General features: G+C 44.4%; 1 protein-coding gene across 1 annotated transcript in view; it reads right to left on the bottom strand.

The window, feature by feature from the left end:
• MAP2K1 (mitogen-activated protein kinase kinase 1) overlaps positions 1–24138 on the bottom strand; it is a 46557-nt gene that overhangs the window by 4251 nt on the left and 18168 nt on the right. The window contains exons 2-8 of the mRNA XM_072148698.1: positions 13574–13784; positions 12356–12502; positions 12021–12098; positions 10782–10833; positions 8986–9110; positions 6567–6774; positions 3870–3934 (exon numbers count right to left, since the gene is read on the bottom strand). Coding sequence (XP_072004799.1) covers positions 3870–3934; positions 6567–6774; positions 8986–9110; positions 10782–10833; positions 12021–12098; positions 12356–12502; positions 13574–13784 — 886 coding nt within the window. The remainder of the gene's footprint in view (positions 1–3869; positions 3935–6566; positions 6775–8985; positions 9111–10781; positions 10834–12020; positions 12099–12355; positions 12503–13573; positions 13785–24138) is intronic.

Genomic DNA, 24138 nt, shown 5'->3' with positions numbered 1-24138 from the left:
ACTTAAGAACACCCGACTTACAGACAACCCCTAGTTACAAACGCACCCCTGGATGCTGGTAAATTAATGTACTTTAGCCGTAGGCTACAATAATCAGCTATAACAGTTATTAAATGTGTCTGTAATTAATATTTATTATTTATTCTGTTTCATATGACAATCCAACATTTTTAAAATCCAATTGTCAGAGACTGTATGTCAGTGATTTTCAACTAGTGTGCCGTGACACATGGTCGGGTGTGCCGCGGGGAAAGTTCCCCAAACTATGGTGCCCCCTGTGTTTTGTTTCCCGGGATTACGCAGCGATGCGCAGTCAAGGCTTCTTACAATGTAGGAGACGTGTACAATAACACATGCGCAAGCTTTGAACCTCGCACGACAAAATGACGTCACCGAGGCCGGCGCATCATCCTGAGAGCGGAGAGACTCTCGCATTTGCCCACCGCCAAGGTAATGCCCGCCAATAATACTGACTATATGAGCTTTTGCCTGAGTATATGAACTGTTGGCAGAATACTCAGCATATGAGCTGGTACTTTTAGTACTCCAGCAGTATACTGCAGTATACTATACAATGAGAAATGTAAAATGAGAAATACTATAGTCATGAGGCTGGAGTACTACAAGTATCAGCTCATATGCTGAGTATACGAGCTGGCACTTCATGGTCATAGTACTTCTCATTGTACCCCTTTATTTTGCAGTATATGAGCCACATAATAATCAGCACCATATACTAAAAACAGGGAGAAACTGAGAACTGTTGAGGAAGAGCTTCGTGTGTGTCTTTCCACCATTCCTGCCAGGATATCCCTTTTGTGTTTATCGAAACAGGCCCAGGTTTCATGCTGATTGAGTAAAATAAATTTAGAATCTATATTATTAACTATATGTATAATATGACTGTTTTAGTGTCATTTTGTGCTATTTTGGTTGGTGGTGTGCCCCAGGATTTTCTAAGTATAAAAAGTGTGCCACGGCTCAAAAAAGGTTGAAAATCACTGGTGTATGTAACCTGGGTACTGCCTGTATACAAGAGTATACAGAAACATATACAGTTAGAATAGTTCTTTAATTAAAGAAAACTAATTAACCCCTTCACGACTTGGCCTTTTTTAGTTTTTTCACTTCCATTTTTCACACCCCACCTTCAAAAATCTATAACTTTTTTATTTTTCCACATAAAGAGCTGTGTTATGGCTTATTTTCTGCGTAACAAATTGCACTTCGTAGTGACGGTATTTAATATTCCATGGCGCGTACTGGGAAGCGGGAAAAAAATTCCAAATGCAGTGAAAATGGTGAAAAAACACATTTGCGACGTTTTCTTGTGGGCTTGGATTTCACAGCTTTCACTCTGCGTCCCAAATGACATGTCTACTTTATTCTTTGGGTTGCTACGATCACAGGGATACCACATTTGTACAGGTTTTATAATGTTTTCATACATTTAAAAAAATTAAAACCTCCTGTACAAAATTTTTTTTTTGATTTTGCCATCTTCTGGCGCTAATAACTTTTTCATACTTTGGTGTACGAAGCTGTGGGTGGTGTCATTTTTTGCGACTTTTGATGGCGTTTTCATTGCTATCATTGTTAGGACTGTGCGACCTTTTGATCACTTTTTATTAATTTTTTTATATTTTCCAAAATGGCAAAAAAATGTCATTTTTGACTTTGGACGCTATTTTCCGTTACGGGGTTAAACGCAGTGAAAAACCGTTATAATATTTTGATAGATCGGACATTTTCGGACGCGGTGATACCTAATGTGTTTATGATTTTTACTGTTTATTAATATTAATATCAGTTCTAGGGAAAGGGGGGTGATTTGAATTTTTAGGTTTTTTTAATATAATTTTTTTTTTTTTAACTTTTTTTTACTTTAACTATTTTTCAGACTCCCTAGGGTACTTTAACCCTAGGTTGTCTGATCGATCCTACCATATACTGCCATACTGCAATATGGCAGTATATGGGGATTTTACTCCTCATTCATTACAATGTGCTGATAGCACATTGTAATGAATAGGTTAAAACGAGACAGCTTCGGGCCTTCGTGAGGCCCGATGCTGTCATGGCAACGGATCACCGCTCCCCGTGACGTCATCGGGGAGCGGAGATCCGCGCCAAGATGGCGGCGCCCATGCGGCGCCATCTTTTTGAAGCCTCCGGCAGCATTGCCGGAGGCGATCGCGGTGAAAGCACCCGCGATCGGTGCTAGCACCGATCGCGGGTGTTACCGGTAAGCCTTTGCTGCAATATGCAGCAAAGACTTACCGGCTATGGAGAGGGCTCGGCCCGCGAGCCCTCTCCATGCACCGGGACCCGGCGCGCGCCGTACTAGTACGGCGCGCGTCGGGAAGGGGTTAAAATGGATTTTGCCCATCTAAGACACGATAACCTATAAAATCTTGGCGCTGTTGGACTAGGCCAGGTTTGGTTCCCTAGACTTGGTGTGTGCCAGTAATACTGAACGGTATAGAAAAGCAGACAAGGAGAGACCGAATAGCGCTCATAGGGGCAAATTTACTTACCCGGCCCATTCGCGATCCAGCGGCGCGTTCTCTGCTCTGGATTCGGGTCCGGCCGGGATTTAAGAAGGTAGTTCCTCCGCCGTCCACCAGGTGGCGCTGCTGTGCTGAAAGTCATTTCATTGCGCCGGAATGCACCACCTCGGACCAGGTGAAGGTAAGCGGTCCCCAAGCGACACTTTTTCGGTTTTTAAATGCGGCGGTTTTTCCGAATACGTCGGGTTTTCGTGCGGCCACGCCCCCCGATTTCCGTCGCGCGCATGCCGGCGCCGATGCGCCACAATCCGATCGCGTGCGCCACAATCCCGGGGCAATTCAGGTACAATCGGCGCAAATCGGAAATATTCGGGTAACACATCGGGAAAACGCTAATCGGGCCCTTAGTAAATGACCCCCATAGAGTGGCATTGTTGGAATAACAAAATATAGGTGGCGTGGGAGAGGGAGTAGTGTCCCAGAGCTGATAGCTACTCCCTCTCCCACACTGCAGTCTTATTTCACTTGAGAGGAGTTGTGACCCGAGTAATACCGAACGGACATTGTTTGGATCAGCAGATCTGGGTTCAAGTTTGTCAGGCAAAACCTTACTGTGTACGATGGCCCTTATAGATAAGGTTTGCCCCAACGGGACCTGCACCTACCTTGTGTTAAATGAGAGTTGGCCACAGTCATGCAGCACAAGTTGCAAAAACATTGAAGTCAATCCCTGCAGAAGTAAAAGGAGAGAGCCCTGCACGTTCTTCCATCCACACCGGGCATGGAATATGAGTTTCCACCCTCAACTCTCAGGACACACCATACACAGGGCACGTTATACCATTTCAGGAACCTATTTAACCTTAAAATCTCCAAGTCAAAGACCTTCAAAGACAATCTGATCTGCAGTTTACCACTTCAAGGGATGTGTCGGTATTAAGTACATCCAAATCTTAAAGTATGCAAACAAGTTTTCCAGGATGGGAAAAGGAAAACCACGCCCCTTTCACTACCTTGTAAGGCAGCCTTAAAGGTAGCCATCCTAGAAAACTTATTTGCTTATTTTCCCAGAATTCCCCAGTGGAGCATCAATGGCTATAAATCTCCACATGTATACAAGGCGGCCTCAACTGGCAAAGTCTCTGCAAGGAGAACTCTTACTTCCAGATGCAAATCGTAAATGGCATCTTCGGATAGAAAACTCAGACTGTTCTTCAGCCCCAGAGCTCCTGTTCTCCTTGTCCTCAGCAAATAATTGTATATTTCAAGTGTAATCAATAGCAAATACAATCTATGGATGCAGGGTTAATTCCGTAAACATTGATATTTCATATAATTTAATATTTCATAAAAATTTACCTCATTCACTATATAATCCAGTAACTCAAATATTGCCATTGGTGGTCGACTGTCTGGACCATAGGCTGCAACAGAACAAGTAAAAAGACAATGGTCAATAAGCCATGTAACAATGTGTGTCACTGTGCCCCATGGCCTCCCACTGTGGTTACATATTTTCATCTTTGACATTTTATTCTTGCTCTATCTATCTAATATATTATATATATATATATATATATATATATATATATATATATATATATATACACACACACACACACACATATACACTCACCGGCCACTTTATTAGGTACACCATGCTAGTAACGGGTTGGACCCCCTTTTGCCTTCAGAACTGCCTCAATTCTTCGTGGCATAGATACAACAAGGTGCTGGAAGCATTCCTCAGAGATTTTGGTCCATATTGACATGATGGCATCACACAGTTGCCGCAGATTTGTCAGCTGCACATCCATGATGCGAATCTCCCGTTCCACCACATCCCAAAGATGCTCTATTGGATTGAGATCTGGTGACTGTGGAGGCCATTTGAGTACAGTGAACTCATTGTCATGTTCAAGAAACCAGTCTGAGATGATTCCAGCTATATGACATGGCGCATTATCCTGCTGAAAGTAGCCATCAGATGTTGGGTACATTGTGGTCATAAAGGGATGGACATGGTCAGCAACAATACTCAGGTAGGCTGTGGCGTTGCAACGATGCTCAATTGGTACCAGGGGGCCCAAAGAGTGCCAAGAAAATATTCCCCACACCATGACACCACCACCACCAGCCTGAACCGTTGATACAAGGCTGGATGGATCCATGCTTTCATGTTGTTGACGCCAAATTCTGACCCTACCATCCGAATATCGCAGCAGAAATCGAGACTCATCAGACCAGGCAACGTTTTTTCCAATCTTCTACTGTCCAATTTCGATGAGCTTGTGCAAATTGTAGCCTCAGTGTCCTGTTCTTAGCTGAAAGGAGTGGCACCCGGTGTGGTCTTCTGCTGCTGCAGCCCATCTGCCTCAAAGTTCGACGTACTGTGCGTTCAGAGATGCTCTTCTGCCTACCTTGGTTGTAACGGGTGGCGATTTGAGTCACTGTTGCCTTTCTATCAGCTCGAACCAGTCTGCCCATTCTCCTCTGACCTCATTTCCGCCCACAGAACAGCCGCTCACTGGATGTTTTTTCTTTTTCGGACCATTCTCTGTAAACCCTAGAGATGGTTGTGCGTGAAAATCCCAGTAGATCAACAGTTTCTGAAATACTCAGACCAGCCCTTCTGGCACCAACAACCATGCCACGTTCAAAGGCCTCAAATCACCTTTCTTCCCCATACTGATGCTCGGTTTGAACAGCAGGAGATTGTCTGGACCATGTCTACATGCCTAAATGCACTGAGTTGCCGCCATGTGATTGGCTGATTAGAAATTAAGTGTTAACGAGCAGTTGGACAGGTGTACCTAATAAAGTGGCCGGTGAGTGTATATATATGGCTTATATATAATAGATAGATAAATATGTCCTTTAGATTTGATGGATATGTGCCTTTTCAGATTATGTTATCCTATGTCCCAATTTGACATCACATAATTTGCCTTTTTTTAAATGCAAAAATCACCCAGACATTCTTTGTTTTACGTCTTCTAACACAAATCCACAATGAAGAAAAATTAACTGTTTATAAGGCGAGACCATAATTTTGACTAGTTCTGTATAGCAAGCTTTTTAACTAAATGTAACACGTTGTACTACAGTGCACATTATGCTGTCAGCATGTCATGTACTTCCATCATTTCTGCACAGTATTAAATACCACCTACTGTATGTGCTGCATGCTGGGGAGAAAGTGCAGCTATCTGCAGGTTCCTATATGCCTCTATATATGGCTCCTATTATACCGGACAATGCAGATGTCTGAATGGACTTGTTACCATATTTCTATACACAAATACATTCAGCAACCTCTTCCCAATACAGATAAATACAATACATACATGGTATTGTATACATTTCTCATGTCTTAAAGGAAACCTACCACTTGAAGTGGCAGGTTTCAGATGGAAATACCGGGCACCAGCTCAGGCTGAGCTGGTGCCGGAGCTTATTTTTGTTAGTGTTTTAAACCGCTGTATTGCGGTTTAAAACACTTTTTAAACTTTATAGCCGGCGCAGGGAGGTACGTGCTCGGCACTTACCATGCGCGCGGCTCTCCTTCACTTCCTATGTAGCCGCGCGAACGGTCGCGCGCATGGTAAGTGCCGAGCGCGTACCTCCCTGCGCCGGCTATAAAGTTTAAAAAGTGTTTTAAACCGCAATACAGCGGTTTAAAACACTAACAAAAATAAGCTCCGGCACCAGCTCACCCTGAGCTGGTGCTCGGTGTTTTCTTCTTAAACCTGCCACTTCAAGTGGTAGGTTTCCTTTAAGTGCTCGGCAATTTCCATTCTCTCCATAGACATTAATGGAGCAGAACGGTCATGCACGGCCATCTGCTCCGTTATTCTCAGGGAGTGACAAGGTGTTGGTCTGACCCCTCGTTTTCGCGATCCGTGGGGGACCCCCACTGATCAGCAACTTAGGCCCTATCCCGTGTATAGGGCCTAACTTGTCTTTGTGGGAAAACAACTTTAAAATCTAAATGTTTACAGCAAGACCTGCCCTGTGCAGGCTGGTAACACACAGAAGATACAGTGCAATGCTCACAGCTCATGGGGCGTCCTGGAGGTCTGGGACGAGGAGACAGATCGGACGATGCGGGGTCTCCTTCAACTGAACATCCAAAGATGAGTTCTAACTCCTTAGCATCAGGAGGTGGAATCGGATAGCGCCCAATGGCCATTTCCACCAGCGAGAGCCCCATGCTCCAGATATCTGACTGCACAGAGTAGTGAGTGCCTTGTAGTCGCTCCGGCTGCAGGAAGAGAAGACAATCTATTATATAATATACACGTGGAGGGATATTTGCTTCGGTTTCTGTTGTAAAATTTATGATTGTATAAAGTGACAGGTTTTGGGGCATGGTTGTTTTTGTGCCAGAGCTTTCCCTTTAATTTCCCTTAAAATGGACAGGATATAGCAGCAGGGGGGTATAGCCTCCACCAGCCTGACAAATTTATTATAATGCCACAGTGGTGTCAATTACACCTTACTGGCATGAATTTAATTTTGTTGTGCAGAAGATGAGGCTCTTAATGAATTGGCTGCATCATCTGTCCAGCAGAAGCAGCACCAGACTTGCTATATCTCCCTCCCCCGTTGTTTTTATTGCTGGGCTGAACGTGCAGGTCTTATTAATGGAGAAAGCTGTGGCAGAACGCAAAGATCTGGCCCTTGTAATCCAATCCTTATCTCACTTGACATCTACCGCATTTGGAGAGTGGGGAGGCCCCATACACATTAGATCGAGGCCAAATCTGCCGAAATGGACGTTTTTCATTGTGTATGGAGAGCTTAAAGAAAATCTACCATCAAAATCCATCATGATAAACCAGAGACAATTAGTCATGGATCCAGGCACCGTGACTGTGGTAATCTTCTTATATTTATGGCCTCCATCCTTCTAAAATCTACTTTTATAAACATGCCACTGAGCCTGAGCTTACCATAGCCCCTGCAAATTCACTGGCTGTTACACTGTGCATGAGAACTTTACCCTCCCACTGTCTGCTGAAGCTTCCTCTTCTGCTGTGAGAGTGGGAGGTGGAAGTGTTGAGGGTGCAGGGGGGATTGTGAGACAGTGTAACAGCATGCAAAGCTACAGCACGAATAGGCTCTGATAACACCACCAGAGCTCTTCATATAAAAACAGAAACAGAGAGGAATTATTGCTATTCTGGCAACGACACAGATGGCCATGCTAAAAATGACACCTACAACAGGGGAAAACTAAGACATATCTATTAGATGGTTATCTTTTCATCTAATTATGGCTACCTTAACATATGAAATCTTCTAAACATCAGAATTGGACTATACAACATATAAAAAAAATAGATTTCCAATGCTTAAGTATTACACTACAAATTAGGCAAAACCCATCAAGAAGGGGATTCTCCATCTACCATGTTTTTTTTTTTTCTGTTAGGACACTGGTTGGTGCTTTCTACCAACACGTTTGGGTACCCCTAATACGAAGCAAGCATGTTTTCAAATCCTCCGCTTGCAGTTGAAACGTGGTCTCATGGTCTCTCCTTAATTGTAGGAAGTGTCCATAGGGCAAACTTTCCTTGACATGGACCGGGTGAAAACTGTCAAAGAGTAAGAGACACTTAGAAGCAGTCGGCTTTCTATATTCCTCAGTAAGCAAGCTCTCTTCTACTTCTCTGACATCTGAAAACTCCTTACCAACTCCTGCCTCTAATTTCCATGATAATGCTGCTAAAGGAAACAATTAATAAAGGGCATCTACCACCAGGATGAATGACTGTATGCAAATGAGCCTGAGGGGCTCCAGGTTCCATAGGTGATAACGGAGCCTTGAGACCCTTTGGCTCATTTGCATACAGTATTTCATCCCAGCACGAAACAGCCCATTGCCTAACCAATTGTCAGCGTCCTTACATCTTGTAACTGTTCAATAAATAAAGTTTGGAACTATGATGGAGAGTGCAGCCATGTTTCTCCTTATCCCTGGGCTTGCAGAGGGCCAAAAGTGATTTCCACTGTACTCCCTGGGTCCGTGGGATCCACAACAGGACTGACTGTGGTGCATGCCAGGAAGATTTTTGTGTCATTTTTGTATTGCCCCATCATACACTTGCCTCAGGACAAAATGTTACATACTAAAGCTCTCAGGAAGAGTTCTACAGCAAAGCGTTAACAATCTGTTTTTGGTAATACACCAGAATGTCTCTGGAAGCCATAATGCACACGGAATACACCCACCCCCACCCCCAAGTGTATGGGAGCTGTTATTACATACACACATACACAATCACAGTGTGGGAGGACATTTCTAATACTCCATCTGCTGTGTGACACACCATGTGTGAAGGGATGCAGTTAGCAAAGATAATCTTTGTAAACGCCATGCAGCAATCGGAACATGACGCAACGCTTTGTGGCGCACGCTTGTCTTGCATAACCTGCATTATGTGCTGCGGAGAGACACACAGACACTCACAGACATGTATGATCTCGTCCCCACAAAAGAATTGGCCATAGAGTCAATGAGTTGTCCGCTGACTCCGAAGTCGCACAGTTTGATTTCTCCTCTGGAGTTGACAAGAATATTAGACGGCTTCACATCTGCAAAGAGAGTAACATAGGAAACGGGAATTAGGGGAGCAGAGAAATAGAGATGTCGGTAGTGGGGAGTGGGAGCGAGCAGCTGTAGGGGGAGTAGCGCCGCTTCTGCTACATCTCAATATAAGCCCAGTATTCAGACTATTCTTCCCGATAACAATATGTTTCAGTTACTAGGAGACAGATGCTCTAAAAGCTTCTCCCATGGGGGCAATTAAAGCACTTGTGGATTAACCCTACTGCTACATGGAGATTCAGGCTTCCCACCGACAGCCTCCCGCTGTCCTTGGTGAAACACTGCGGGAAGATGCTGTATACAGTAATCAATCTGATCCGCTGTCATTTCATCACCTGGGTGCACGGCTATACGGCTACGCCTGAGCGCTGACGACTATTACTCACAGGAACAATCCACATCTCAATTTGTCATCTGTATTCCTCTTCTTCCCATAGCACATTTTTATCCATCTTCTTCTATACATCCTACCAAACCAATTTGGGGAGGGCTATGATTTCCATGGGTCATTTGCTAGATATACTGAATTAGGCTACATTCACACGAATGTGTGTAAGCACGGTCGGTACACAGCGGTGCACGGGAGAGGAGGAGGGGGTGAGCGCTTCTCACCCCCACCCCTCTACATAGAGATACATACAGGGAATTATAGGACATGTCCTATCTTTTCCCAGGGCACGGAACGGCACCGTAACGCTGCGTGCCATTGCAGGCCTATGGGGAGCGTATATACGTCCCTCAATGGTCGTGCAACGCTGTGAATGTAGCCTTAGAACTACATCTCTGCCCAGTTATGCATCAAGACTCCCTATGCTGCAGTATTTCTCCATAACTAGAAATCTCAATTAGCAGGAAACTAAGAAAACTAGCTGCACAGTAAATTATACTTATAAGACTATTATAATTACTATATAATTATAAGACTTGAGAAAAAGGTACAAAAGTATCAAGTAGGTTTGTACATAAAACATGGATGACCTATTCTGAGGATTGATCAATATCATCCAGTACTTCACTGATCAGATACCTAAAGAGAGCACTGTGGTCTCTTAACTTCTCACCAGGAACAGTGCTGTACATAGTATAGTGGCTGTGCTTGGTACTGCAGCTTAGCTCCACTTGTATTGGACTGTGCCGCTACAAGATGCTGATCAGCAGTGGTGACTTGTATTAGAAACCAACTAATCTGATATTTATAGCCTCTCCTATGGAAAGAAAGTCTCAGAAATCACTGTCCTTTGTGCAGTTTATTCATTATAAAGGCTGGATTCACACTGGCGTGTCTGTTGCATGTCTATTGCGTTTTGTTTCGATTTTGCTTTGTATCGTAAACGTCCATTATGCTTCCATTGTTCTGTTTTTTCCACAAAAGAAAAACAAAAACTGCATCATCAGTGAGAAAAACAGATTTGTCATCAGTTTTTTTGAGGACCCATAGGCTTCACAAGTGCTCTAAGGGATGTGTAAAAGAGGGTCAAGACAAAAGAAAGAAAAAACATCATTCATTGCCCCTTTAAGACCGCATTGAAAAAAAGCATCCGGGGAAATTAAAGGATGTGAAACAGAGTGATTGTGCGCTACGTCACTTCATACCCCTTATTCTGCCTTCTCAACCCAGTCCAGTATAGTTACACACACATGTAATACTTTTTCCTTACCCCGATGCATGATTTTATGCTTCTCCCTCAGGTAAGTCAGGCCTTTTATCACCTACAAAACATACATCAAAAAGACATCAGTGGTAACACAATATCATGCCAGCAATCCCCAGTACTAATTCCCTGTCCCCCCAGCCTAGTCTCCAGAGGTTTTCCATTCACATACTATTATGCAATTAGGGTAACAGCCTGAAGGCTTCCCCTGAAACCTAAACAGATGTACATGGATAGATATATTACATGTATCCTCCTCGTGACCACATGACAATACTTACTGTAAGTTCTGGGTTACTAAAAGGATTTAAAAGTTGAATCGACAAAGTAATAAAAATAAAGAAATCACAATAGGAATCCATTGTGGTGTAACTAGTGTTGTTGGCGGTAAGTGCTGTCATGTGGATGCAGGCAAAGAAGCTTTTTTTCACTAGATTTAAAGGTGTACAAAAGTTTTTGGTGTATACATACACAATCCATTCTTTAATAACATAACTAGACATTTGGGTACATCTTATACTCCAAATAATGCATTTTCGTCAGCATATTTGTCTAAAAAAAATGTGTGCACCCAATCTCAATAGGCCTGGCTGTGGGTTACGGCTGTGTTCACATCTGGTGTGTGGTTTCTATAATAACACAAACCTTTCAGGGCTGCATTCATCACACACAAGTTCTGCTCAGGTGCCAGTTTTGATGAGAAAATAAAGCTATTACCTCAACAAAATCTGACAGAAACAAGCAACAAAGCCTCCATCGAAGATATAATAAATCTGGTTTGCCGTGTTACTAGAAGGTCCTAACAATCTATACAGCAAACTAAACAAACCAGAGTGACATCAGCCATCACCAATATCTTCCTTAAGCTAAGCTGATGCTCAGGCTGCTGGAATATGGAGAGATATAGATCAGCTATTCCGGTTACAGCTCATAGCAGAGAAGTAATATCAATACTAACAGTGTAAGGCTCTGCCTGCACCATCGCTATTTTATAGCGCGGCATTTTAGCATAATCGGACATATGTTTTACAGTCACTTCTTTGTAAACAAATTCCTGTGTGTGATGAACTACAGAACTGATGTAGGAAAGGCAACGTGATAATATGTGTGCACTATATAAGTCACAGAGGAGTGAATAAGCTTTAGCTTATGTAAGGTTTTTAAGTAATGAAAAGTTTACAATAGAGTAAGGAGGCTTCCAAAGATCATAACGTATATGGAGGCAAGTTATTAATTGATACTCACGGCGATGCTGACTTTTCCCAAAATTTTCTCTGGAATTTTTCCAGCTTTCTTCAAAACTTGATCAAGTGACCCACCGTCCTAGTAAGGAGAGAAAAATAAAAAGTTGAGTTCACAGCGTGTAACTTGGTCCATTGTATGAGCCAGGTTTGACACAAAGCAGTGGACCTGGGCCTAGGAAGCAGCATGTGGATCTATTGCTAATAAATAAAACACACCCAGGTCTGAAAATATTAAAATGTAAAAGAACTGATAAAGGGATCCTCCTCACATGGCCAGATCAGGAAAAGCCTCTCTAGTTCTTGCACCCCCCCAGGGCACCTTGATCTCATCCTCACCATATGCTCCATGCAGATACTGATTTCTCCATCGCTGTAGAACGCCCCATAGAAGCCCACGATGTAAGGGGAGTTACATTCGTGCAGAACTTGTAGCTCACGTATTATCTGGTTTCTGATTGCCGGTTTAATCTCCAGGTGAATCAACTGTAGGAGGAGAAAACATGGTTTATGAAAAACAATGGATATCAGGGCTGTCACACATTGGTCTACAGAGAACCCTACAGATCTGCGGGCAGGTGCTATGGCATTGATTAATGCAGTAGAGATTGGCAGAAATGACCACAGAGAGGCTGCCGCTTCACCTGATGTTGCGGTAGAGCAGGTAAAAGACAATGTGGGAATTTATAAAGGCTGCTGTTTTAAAGGCCAACGTTAATAGTCCTCCTGCCAGTGTAGCGCACGTTGAATTTAGGCCCCTGTTCACACAGATCTACTGGGGGCCTATATCTGATCCTTTGGGGCCTGCCTGCGGTACAGTGAGTACACACGTGTGCCAGCGTACCACTGCCAGGGAAAAAGATAGAGCAATCTCTATTTTTTCCTATACATATGGCTGGACACCATGACTCACTATGAAGAGGGAGGATTGAGTAGCGCTCATACCACTGCCTCTCCAGCCGAATGTGTCCTGGACCCTGGCCGTAGCACATGTTCTTGTGAAAGTAGCCTTACTAAGCTCTGGCCTCTTAATAAATCTGATAGGGGAGCCCGTCACTCTCCACCAAGTTTGACTGGTTTAGACCACGTCAATCCCAGTCTAAAGTTCCAGTGAAGTCTCTGGACTTTAGTAACCCAATCCCCTGATTTTAATGTGTTTTAACCCAGTACACATCCCTTTGGGCATGACGGGGTGCAAACACATGTAAATCAGTGGGAAATATTTTTTCAAGCCAGAAAGCTGGCGTACAAGGCTTGGTAAATTCCCCCCAATGCGTCGTCCCCAGAATATACCTCTGATTTAATTTTCATCTATTGAAAATGTTTTCTATTAGGCAATAGCTAATACAATTTTTTACTCAATAAAAAGTTAATACAAATAGAGATGCAAATACTGATGAAGTATGGATGTAACACAGAGGCAGAGGAGACAAGGTTGGAAAAAGGATGCAGGTCCATCAAGTTCAACCTATAGAACCAGGAGTTCACTCTTTACTACTGACAGATGCAGTGCTGATGATAACTATACTCATGTATAAGGGAATAGCAATGGCTCACCTTTCTAGCCATGATAAGACTGGTTGGTTTGTGTGACACTTTAAAGACCACACCACCATTTCCAGCACCAAGTTCAGAAACTTTTTCAAAGTCATCGTCCTTCAGTTCTCCGACTTTCTGCTTCTGAGTTAGGAAAGCTTCCAGGCGCTTCCTCTGCTGTTCATCCAGTTCTAGCTCCTCTAACTTCTTCTGAAGGGCTTCAAGGTTTGTTCTGAGAAAGAAAATCAAAATTTGATAAATATAATGGACTTTGTAAAAATTGGAATTGATATTTACAAAGACAGTGATGAAAATATACATGACGGATACTTTCCCATTCCTGTCTCTATACTATTGTCAGTCTGTGCCTCTACTCCTATATACCCTTTGGATCCTTTTAGTACGATTTCTTGTACTTTTTAATTGTTTTTATGGCTGTGATCTCAATTGGCGTTTCTGGTATGTTTTTTTTCCATGTACCAATAAAATAATTATTTTTTTAATATACATTTTTCATCCATCTCTTATTTTACCGAATATATACATCACAGCATTATTAGAATACATTTCTGAATTGACACTTGACTGCACATTACACTATTATCAATTGTCCGCCTGTTCCCTATATATCCCCCTCCATCCACAAGAAAATAAATTATGTCAGTGTTACCATAGCATAATACATAGAAGTGTATAACAAGCAAGACTAGACAAACATACACAAGATAAACTGTGATTTATTACCGCCAGACAAATAGGTACACATCAATAACACAGCAGAGGCCGTCGGAAATTGTCTACAGTTTTGGAACAATATATATCAATCTGAAAAGCAGAGACATCTATAAAAGATGGTCCTGGTACTAACATAGATGCCCGATGACAGGCAGAGTCTCAGCCAGCACTGGGCATAACTGGGCAAGTGCCGGGGCTTAGAGCTGCTGGGGGGGGGGGGGCACATTAGGAATCCATGGGGGTGAGTGGGGCTGTATCTAATGAATACATGGGGGTGTGGAGGGCTTCATATAAAATAATACTGAAGGGGCTTTTGCAATAATAAACTAGGGAATATTTTAGTTTCTGAATTTTTAATGCCGCCACATAAGTTCACTGCAAAGGGGCCTACTGACACCTGCAGCCGACCCTGATGACAGGTACAGTACTGTGGGGCCAGAATAGCACCAATACAGCATAAATATCTTCTTTTATGGGTTTACATCAAATATTATAACTCCTTTTCCCAAGGAATTAAAACCACACAGTAAAGTTGTACACATAGTAGGTTACTAAACATAGGACTACTCTGAGATATGAGAGGTCGGGTCTTTTAATTCTTCTGACCTAGTATTCAACATCTGCCCATCCCTGATATACAATGTACTTGGCTGCACAATCTTTCACTTGCCATAGGAAGCTGAGGTCAAGGATTACTCTTCTGCAAGGTCATGATAATGGAGAAGACGTAAGCAGTCTATGTGTCTACAGAACTGTCATTGAGGAAACAATGGGGTCATGAGTAAATATAATAATTCCTTTATTTATATAGCGCACACAGATTACGCAGCGCTGCACAGCCCTGTCCAATCAGTCCCTGTCCCCAATGGGACTCACAATCTAATCAACCTACCAGTATGTTTTGGAGTGTGGGAGGAAATCGGAGGACCCGGACGAAACTGTTGACCTGGATGGGACTTGAATCCAGGTCCTCAGCGCTGCAAGGCTGTAATGCTAACCACTAAGTCACCGTGCTAACCTATAAAGATGAACGGACACATGTGCAGTTGCTGGGGGCGTCAATTTGCCGGATTGTATGTCTATGTTAGGTTGCCGAACCCAAACATCGGGTCCACCCATCTCTAGTGACGGGTAAATCCTGCAGCCAGACTATAGTGTAATGTCTTTGAATGCAAATAAAAAAAACTATTTTGAGAAAGGAAAATGGTTTTCAACCTAAATTTAAAGGGAACCTGTCACCAGGAGACCCATTTTTAGCACTCCCCCAGTCCCCACAGAGCATAGTACATACACTGCCAAAGTGTTTTTGTATTAAAAATAGGTTTTACAGAAAAAAAGATATGTTATATTGTACCTTTCATTAGCATGTGCTGTGTGACTAGGCAGTTGCCTTTTGGGAGGGGCTGGAAAGGAGCAGCCCCCCCCCCACCCTTGGGAAACAGCTTCTCCATGTGATCTTTTCAAATATATTAAAACACCCATCACTGGGCTTAGCGACGCCCCCTGCTCCTCTACAGCCAATCCCGAGTGTGGGGAGTTATTCATATATTTGAAAAGGTCACATGTTTCCCAAGGGTGGGGGGGAACTGCTCCTTTCCAGCTCCTCCCAATTGGCAACTGCCTAGTCACACAGCACATGCTAATGACAGGTACAATATAACATATCTTTTTTTCTGTAAAACCAATTTTTAATACAAAAACACTTTGGCAGTGTATGTACTATGCTCTGTGGGGACTGGGGGAGAGCTAAAAATGGGTCTCCTGGTGACAGGTTCCCTTTAAGATGAAACATCTTTCATAAACACAAGTGTAGTAAACACGGAAGCAAACAAGTTTAGTGGGTCGAGGCGTTGCATGGCATGTGGTAAGTGCACCACCGCTAAGTGCTGAGGAGGACGATCACTGTTTGTTAAGCTAAGCCCGTTGTACAGTATTTCCATAAACTGCGCATACTGCTGTGTACAGCGCTGGTTCCTGTGGAATTTGGAATGTTTGTAGTATACAATATAATATTTTGTTAATTTTACAGCACCCCTCCACCAAGAAGACAATATTTGGCTTCCCATTTGTCATACATAGTCAACATACTGAGAACCCCCCAATTTACCTGGTGCCCAATGATATGTCCCTGCTTTCCCTGTCTTATGAAGGTGGTCACACTTTCTGATCAAACAGTCAAGGGCAATAGTTAGCAGAACCTGACTGCTACTTACAGGGTCAGCTCCAGGTATCAATAGGCCCCTGGGCGACAGCTCCTCAGTAGGCCCCTTTGCAGTGAACTTGCATGGCTATTTTAAAAATTCTGAGGTTAAAACAGTCTCCTGTTCCCTAAAATATTCCCTGGTTTATCATACCAAACAGCCCCAGTATGGTTATTTTATATGAAGCTCCTATGCATTCAGTATGTGGGACCCCCAGCAGCTCAGGGCCACTGAACTTGTCCAGGTATGGCCAGAGCTGGTGCCGGCCCTGGCTACTTACCCTCTTCAAAAGGGTTACCCCAAGTTTAACCGTTATCCCCTATCCACAGTATGGCGGATAAAAAATGCTCAACAGAAAATGACCTATTCTTTAACAGAATTATAATGGTAAACATATGTTTTAAGATTGTTAATGATTTTTTTAATGTCTCCACATACATAGACTGACACATGCTATAGTTTTCTATACAGTATTCAGCTCATTTTTATTAAAAACTAGACAGATAATATTGCAATTAAAGTTCACACCTCTATAGCAAACACCATTATTGCCTCCACTACTAAAAATAGATGATCACATCTTATTTACACCTCTTATCTGTGCAGCGCATGCCTAGAAAACTCTCCATAGCCATCCAGGCTAATGTTATCTATGGCCACAAGTCTGCCGTAAAGTGTTTCACTAAAAGTTGTAACTGAAGCCCAGGCATGATGGCAGAAAATAGAAGAAAAAAAAACTATACTCAAAAAATAAAAATACTTTATGATGTGTTTTTTAGGCCAAAAGAACACATCTAATTGTAGGTGTGTTGAGTATCCTATGGACAGGTCATTAATAATGGAAGTGCTTGTGTCACCCCCTTATCATCATAGACTGTAAGCTCTTGTGTCACCCCCTTATCCTCATAGACTGTAAGCTCTTGTGTCACCCCCTTATCCTCATAGACTGTAAGCTCTTGTGTCACCCCCTTATCCTCATAGACTGTAAGCTCTTGTGTCACCCCCTCATCCCCATAGACTGTAAGCTCTTGTGTCACCCCCTTATCCTCATAGACTGTAAGCTCTTGTGTCACCCCCTCATCCCCATAGACTGTAAGCTCTTGTGTCACCCCCTCATCCCCATAGATTGTAAGCTCTTGTGCCAACCCCTCATCGACTGTAAGCTCTTGTGTCACCTCCTCATAGACTGTAAGCCCTTGTGTCATCCCCTCATCCTCATAGACTGTAAGCTCTTGTGTCCCCTCCTTCATCCTCATAGACTGTAAGCTCTTGTGTCACCCCTTCATCCTCATAGACTGTAAGCTCTTGTGTCACCTCCTCATCCTCATAGACTGTAAGCTCGTGTCCCCTCCTTCATCCTTATAGATGGTAAGCTTTTGTGTCACCCCTTCATCCTCATAGACTGTAAGCTCTTGTGTCACCCCCTTATCCTCATAGACTGTAAGCTCTTGTGTCACCCCCTCATCCTCATAGACTGCAAGCTCTTGTGTCACCCCCTCAACCTCATAGACTGTAAGCTCGTGTCATCCCTTCATCCTCATAGACTGTAAGCTCTTGTGTCACCCCTTCATCCTCATAGACTATAAGCTCTTGTGTCATCCCTTCATCCTCATAGACTGTAAGCTCTTGTGTCACCCCTTCATCCTCATAGACTGTAAGCTCTTGTGTCACCACCACATCCTCATAGACTGTAAGCTCTTGTGTCACCCCCTCATCCACATAGACTGTAAGCTCTTGTGTCACCTCTTCATCCTCATAGACTGTAAGCTCTTGTGTCACCCCCTTATCCTCATAGACTGTAAGCTCTTGTGTCACCCCCTTATCCTCATAGACTGTAAGCTCTTGTGTCACCCCCTCATCCTCATAGACTGTAAGCTCTTGTGTCACCCCCTCATCCTCATAGACTGTAAGCTCTTGTGTCACCCCTTCATCCTCATACACTGTAAGCTCTTGTGTCACCCCCTTATCCTCATAGACTGTAAGCTCTTGGGTCACCCCCTCATCCCCATAGACTGTAAGCTCTTGTGTCACCCCCTTATCCTCATAGACTGTAAGCTCTTGTGTCACTCCCTCATCCCCATAGACTGTAAGCTCTTGTGTCACCCCCTCATCCCCATAGACTGTAAGCTCTTGTGTCACTCCCTCATCCCCATAGACTGTAAGCTCTTGTGCCAACCCCTCATCGACTGTAAGCTCTTGTGTCACCTCCTCATAGACTGTAAGCTCTTGTGTCATCCCCTCATCCTCATAGACTGTAAGCTCGTGTCCCCTCCTTCATCCTCATAGACTGTAAGCTCTTGTGTCACCCCTTCATCCTCATAGACTGTAAGCTCTTGTGTCACCTCCTCATCCTCATAGACTGTAAGCTCTTGTGTCACCCCTTCATCCTCATAGACTGTAAGCTCTTGTGTCACCACCACATCCTCATAGACTGTAAGCTCTTGTGTCACCCCCTCATCCACATAGACTGTAAGCTCTTGTGTCACCTCTTCATCCTCATAGACTGTAAGCTCTTGTGTTACCCCTCATTCTCATAGACTGTAAGCTCTTGTGTTACCCCCTCATCCACATAGACTGTAAGCTCTTGTGTCACCTCTTCATCCTCATAGACTGTAAGCTCTTGTGTCACCCCTCATTCTCATAGACTGTAAGCTCTTGTGTTACCCCCTCATCCTCATAGACTGTAAGCTCTTGTGTCACCCCTTCATCCTCATACACTGTAAGCTCTTGTGTCACCCCCTTATCCTCATAGACTGTAAGCTCTTGGGTCACCCCCTCATCCCCATAGACTGTAAGCTCTTGTGTCACCCCCTCATCCCCATAGACTGTAAGCTCTTGTGCCAACCCCTTATCGACTGTAAGCTCTTGTTTCACCTCCTCATAGACTGTAAGCTCTTGTGTCATCCCCTCATCCTCATAGACTGTAAGCTCTTGTGTCCCCTCCTTCATCCTCATAGACTGTAAGCTCTTGTGTCACCCCTTCATCCTCATAGACTGTAAGTTCTTGTGTCACCTCCTCATCCTCATAGACTGTAAGCTCTTGTGTCACCCCTTCATCCTCATAGACTGTAAGCTCTTGTGTCACCCCCTCATCCACATAGACTGTAAGCTCTTGTGTCACCTCCTCATCCTCATAGACTGTAAGCTCTTGTGTTACCCCCTCATCCTCATAGACTGTAAGCTCTTGTGTTACCCCCTCATCCTCATAGACTGTAAGCTCTTGTGTTACCCCCTCATCCTCATAGACTGTAAGCTCTTGTGTTACCCCCTCATCCTCATAGACTGTAAGCTCTTGTGTCACCCCCTCATCCTCATAGACTGTAAGCTCTTGTCACCCCTCATTCTCATAGACTGTAAGCTCTTGTGTTACCCCCTCATCCTCATAGACTGTAAGCTCTTGTGTTACCCCCTCATCCTCATAGACTGTAGGCTCTTGTGTCACCCCCTCATCCTCATAGACTGTAAGCTCTTGTGTCACCCCCTCATCCTCATAGACTGTAAGCTCTTGTGTCACCCCCTCATCCCCATAGACTGTAAGCTCTTGTGCCAACCCCTCATCGACTGTAAGCTCTTGTGTCACCTCCTCATAGACTGTAAGCTCTTGTGTCATCCCCTCATCCTCATAGACTGTAAGCTCTTGTGTCCCCTCCTTCATCCTCATAGACTGTAAGCTCTTGTGTCACCCCTTCATCCTCATAGACTGTAAGCTCTTGTGTCACCTCCTCATCCTCATAGACTGTAAGCTCTTGTGTCACCCCTTCATCCTCATAGACTGTAAGCTCTTGTGTCACCACCACATCCTCATAGACTGTAAGCTCTTGTGTCACCCCCTCATCCTCGTAGACTGTAAGCTCTTGTGTCACCCCTTCATCCTCATAGACTGTAAGCTCTTGTGTCACCACCACATCCTCATAGACTGTAAGCTCTTGTGTCACCTCTTCATCCTCATAGACTGTAAGCTCTTGTGTTACCCTCTCATCCTCATAGACTGTAAGCTCTTGTGTCACCCCTCATTCTCATAGACTGTAAGCTCTTGTGTTACCCCCTCATCCTCATAGACTGTAAGCTCTTGTGTCACCCCTTCATCCTCATACACTGTAAGGTCTTGTGTCACCCCCTTATCCTCATAGACTGTAAGCTCTTGGGTCACCCCCTCATCCCCATAGACTGTAAGCTCTTGTGTCACCCCTTCATCCCCATAGACTGTAAGCTCTTGTGCCAACCCCTCATCGACTGTAAGCTCTTGTGTCACCTCCTCATAGACTGTAAGCTCTTGTGTCATCCCCTCATCCTCATAGACTGTAAGCTCTTGTGTCCCCTCCTTCATCCTCATAGACTGTAAGCTCTTGTGTCACCCCTTCATCCTCATAGACTGTAAGCTCTTGTGTCACCTCCTCATCCTCATAGACTGTAAGCTCTTGTGTCACCCCCTCATCCTCATAGACTGTAAGCTCTTGTGTCACCCCTTCATCCTCATAGACTGTAAGCTCTTGTGTCACCCCCTCATCCACATAGACTGTAAGCTCTTGTGTCACCTCCTCATCCTCATAGACTGTAAGCTCTTGTGTTACCCCCTCATCCTCATAGACTGTAAGCTCTTGTGTTACCCCCTCATCCTCATAGACTGTAAGCTCTTGTGTTACCCCCTCATCCTCATAGACTGTAAGCTCTTGTGTTACCCCCTCATCCTCATAGACTGTAAGCTCTTGTGTCACCCCCTCATCCTCATAGACTGTAAGCTCTTGTCACCCCTCATTCTCATAGACTGTAAGCTCTTGTGTTACCCCCTCATCCTCATAGACTGTAAGCTCTTGTGTCACCCCCTCATCCTCATAGACTGTAAGCTCTTGTGTCACCCCCTCATCCTCATAGACTGTAAGCTCTTGTGTCACCCCTCATCCTCATAGACTGTAAGCTCTTGTGTCACCCCCTCATCCTCATAGACTGTAAGCTCTTGTGTCACCCCTCATCCTCATAGACTGTAAGCTCTTGTCACCCCTCATTCTCATAGACTGTAAGCTCTTGTGTCACCCCTTCATCCTCATAGACTGTAAGCTCTTGTGTCACCACCACATCCTCATAGACTGTAAGCTCTTGTGTCACCTCTTCATCCTCATAGACTGTAAGCTCTTGTGTTACCCCCTCATCCTCATAGACTGTAAGCTCTTGTGTCAGCCCCTCATCCTCATAGACTGTAAGCTCTTGTGTCACCCCTCATCCTCATAGACTGTAAGCTCTTGTGTCACCCCCTCATCCTCATAGACTGTAAGCTCTTGTGTCACCCCCTCATCCTCATAGACTGTAAGCTCTTGTGTCACCCCTCATCCTCATAGACTGTAAGCTCTTGTCACCCCTCATTCTCATAGACTGTAAGCTCTTGTGTCACCCCTTCATCCTCATAGACTGTAAGCTCTTGTGTCACCACCACATCCTCATAGACTGTAAGCTCTTGTGTCACCTCTTCATCCTCATAGACTGTAAGCTCTTGTGTTACCCTCTCATCCTCATAGACTGTAAGCTCTTGTGTCACCCCTCATTCTCATAGACTGTAAGCTCTTGTGTCACCCCCTCATCCCCATAGACTGTAAGCTCTTGTGCCAACCCCTCATCGACTGTAAGCTCTTGTGTCACCTCCTCATAGACTGTAAGCTCTTGTGTTACCCCCTCATCCTCATAGACTGTAAGCTCTTGTGTCACCCCTTCATCCTCATACACTGTAAGCTCTTGTGTCACCCCCTTATCCTCATAGACTGTAAGCTCTTGGGTCACCCCCTCATCCCCATAGACTGTAAGCTCTTGTGTCACCCCCTCATCCCCATAGACTGTAAGCTCTTGTGTCACCCCCTCATCCCCATAGACTGTAAGCTCTTGTGCCAACCCCTCATCGACTGTAAGCTCTTGTGTCACCTCCTCATAGACTGTAAGCTCTTGTGTCATCCCCTCATCCTCATAGACTGTAAGCTCTTGTGTCCCCTCCTTCATCCTCATAGACTGTAAGCTCTTGTGTCACCCCTTCATCCTCATAGACTGTAAGCTCTTGTGTCACCTCCTCATCCTCATAGACTGTAAGCTCTTGTGTCACCCCCTCATCCTCATAGACTGTAAGCTCTTGTGTCACCCCTTCATCCTCATAGACTGTAAGCTCTTGTGTCACCCCCTCATCCACATAGACTGTAAGCTCTTGTGTCACCCCCTCATCCACATAGACTGTAAGCTCTTGTGTTACCCCCTCATCCTCATAGACTGTAAGCTCTTGTGTTACCCCCTCATCCTCATAGACTGTAAGCTCTTGTGTTACCCCCTCATCCTCATAGACTGTAAGCTCTTGTGTTACCCCCTCATCCTCATAGACTGTAAGCTCTTGTGTCACCCCCTCATCCTCATAGACTGTAAGCTCTTGTCACCCCTCATTCTCATAGACTGTAAGCTCTTGTGTTACCCCCTCATCCTCATAGACTGTAAGCTCTTGTGTCACCCCCTCATCCTCATAGACTGTAAGCTCTTGTGTCACCCCTCATCCTCATAGACTGTAAGCTCTTGTGTCACCCCCTCATCCTCATAGACTGTAAGCTCTTGTGTCACCCCCTCATCCTCATAGACTGTAAGCTCTTGTGTCACCTCCTCATCCTCATAGACTGTAAGCTCTTGTGTCACCCCCTCATCCTCATAGACTGTAAGCTCTTGTGTCACCCCTCATCCTCATAGACTGTAAGCTCTTGTGTCACCCCCTCATCCTCATAGACTGTAAGCTCTTGTGTCACCCCCTCATCCTCATAGACTGTAAGCTCTTGTGTCACCCCTCATCTTCATAGACTGTAAGCTCTTGTCACCCCTCATTCTCATAGACTGTAAGCTCTTGTGTCACCCCTTCATCCTCATAGACTGTAAGCTCTTGTGTCACCTCTTCATCCTCATAGACTGTAAGCTCTTGTGTTACCCCCTCATCCTCATAGACTGTAAGCTCTTGTGTCACCCCCTCATCCTCATAGACTGTAAGCTCTTGTGTCACCCCTCATCCTCATAGACTGTAAGCTCTTGTGTCACCCCCTCATCCTCATAGACTGTAAGCTCTTGTGTCACCCCCTCATCCTCATAGACTGTAAGCTCTTGTGTCACCCCTCATCCTCATAGACTGTAAGCTCTTGTCACCCCTCATTCTCATAGACTGTAAGCTCTTGTGTCACCCCTTCATCCTCATAGACTGTAAGCTCTTGTGTCACCACCACATCCTCATAGACTGTAAGCTCTTGTGTCACCTCTTCATCCTCATAGACTGTAAGCTCTTGTGTTACCCTCTCATCCTCATAGACTGTAAGCTCTTGTGTCACCCCTCATTCTCATAGACTGTAAGCTCTTGTGTCACCCCCTCATCCCCATAGACTGTAAGCTCTTGTGCCAACCCCTCATCGACTGTAAGCTCTTGTGTCACCTCCTCATAGACTGTAAGCTCTTGTGTTACCCCCTCATCCTCATAGACTGTAAGCTCTTGTGTCACCCCTTCATCCTCATACACTGTAAGCTCTTGTGTCACCCCCTTATCCTCATAGACTGTAAGCTCTTGGGTCACCCCCTCATCCCCATAGACTGTAAGCTCTTGTGTCACCCCCTCATCCCCATAGACTGTAAGCTCTTGTGTCACCCCCTCATCCC

The sequence above is a fragment of the Engystomops pustulosus genome, chromosome 4 (genome assembly GCF_040894005.1).
Source record: "Engystomops pustulosus chromosome 4, aEngPut4.maternal, whole genome shotgun sequence".
In the NCBI taxonomy this organism is placed as follows: domain Eukaryota; kingdom Metazoa; phylum Chordata; class Amphibia; order Anura; family Leptodactylidae; genus Engystomops; species Engystomops pustulosus.
The sequence above is the reverse complement of the archived record's forward strand: the minus strand, read 5'-3'. Positions and strand labels throughout refer to the sequence as shown.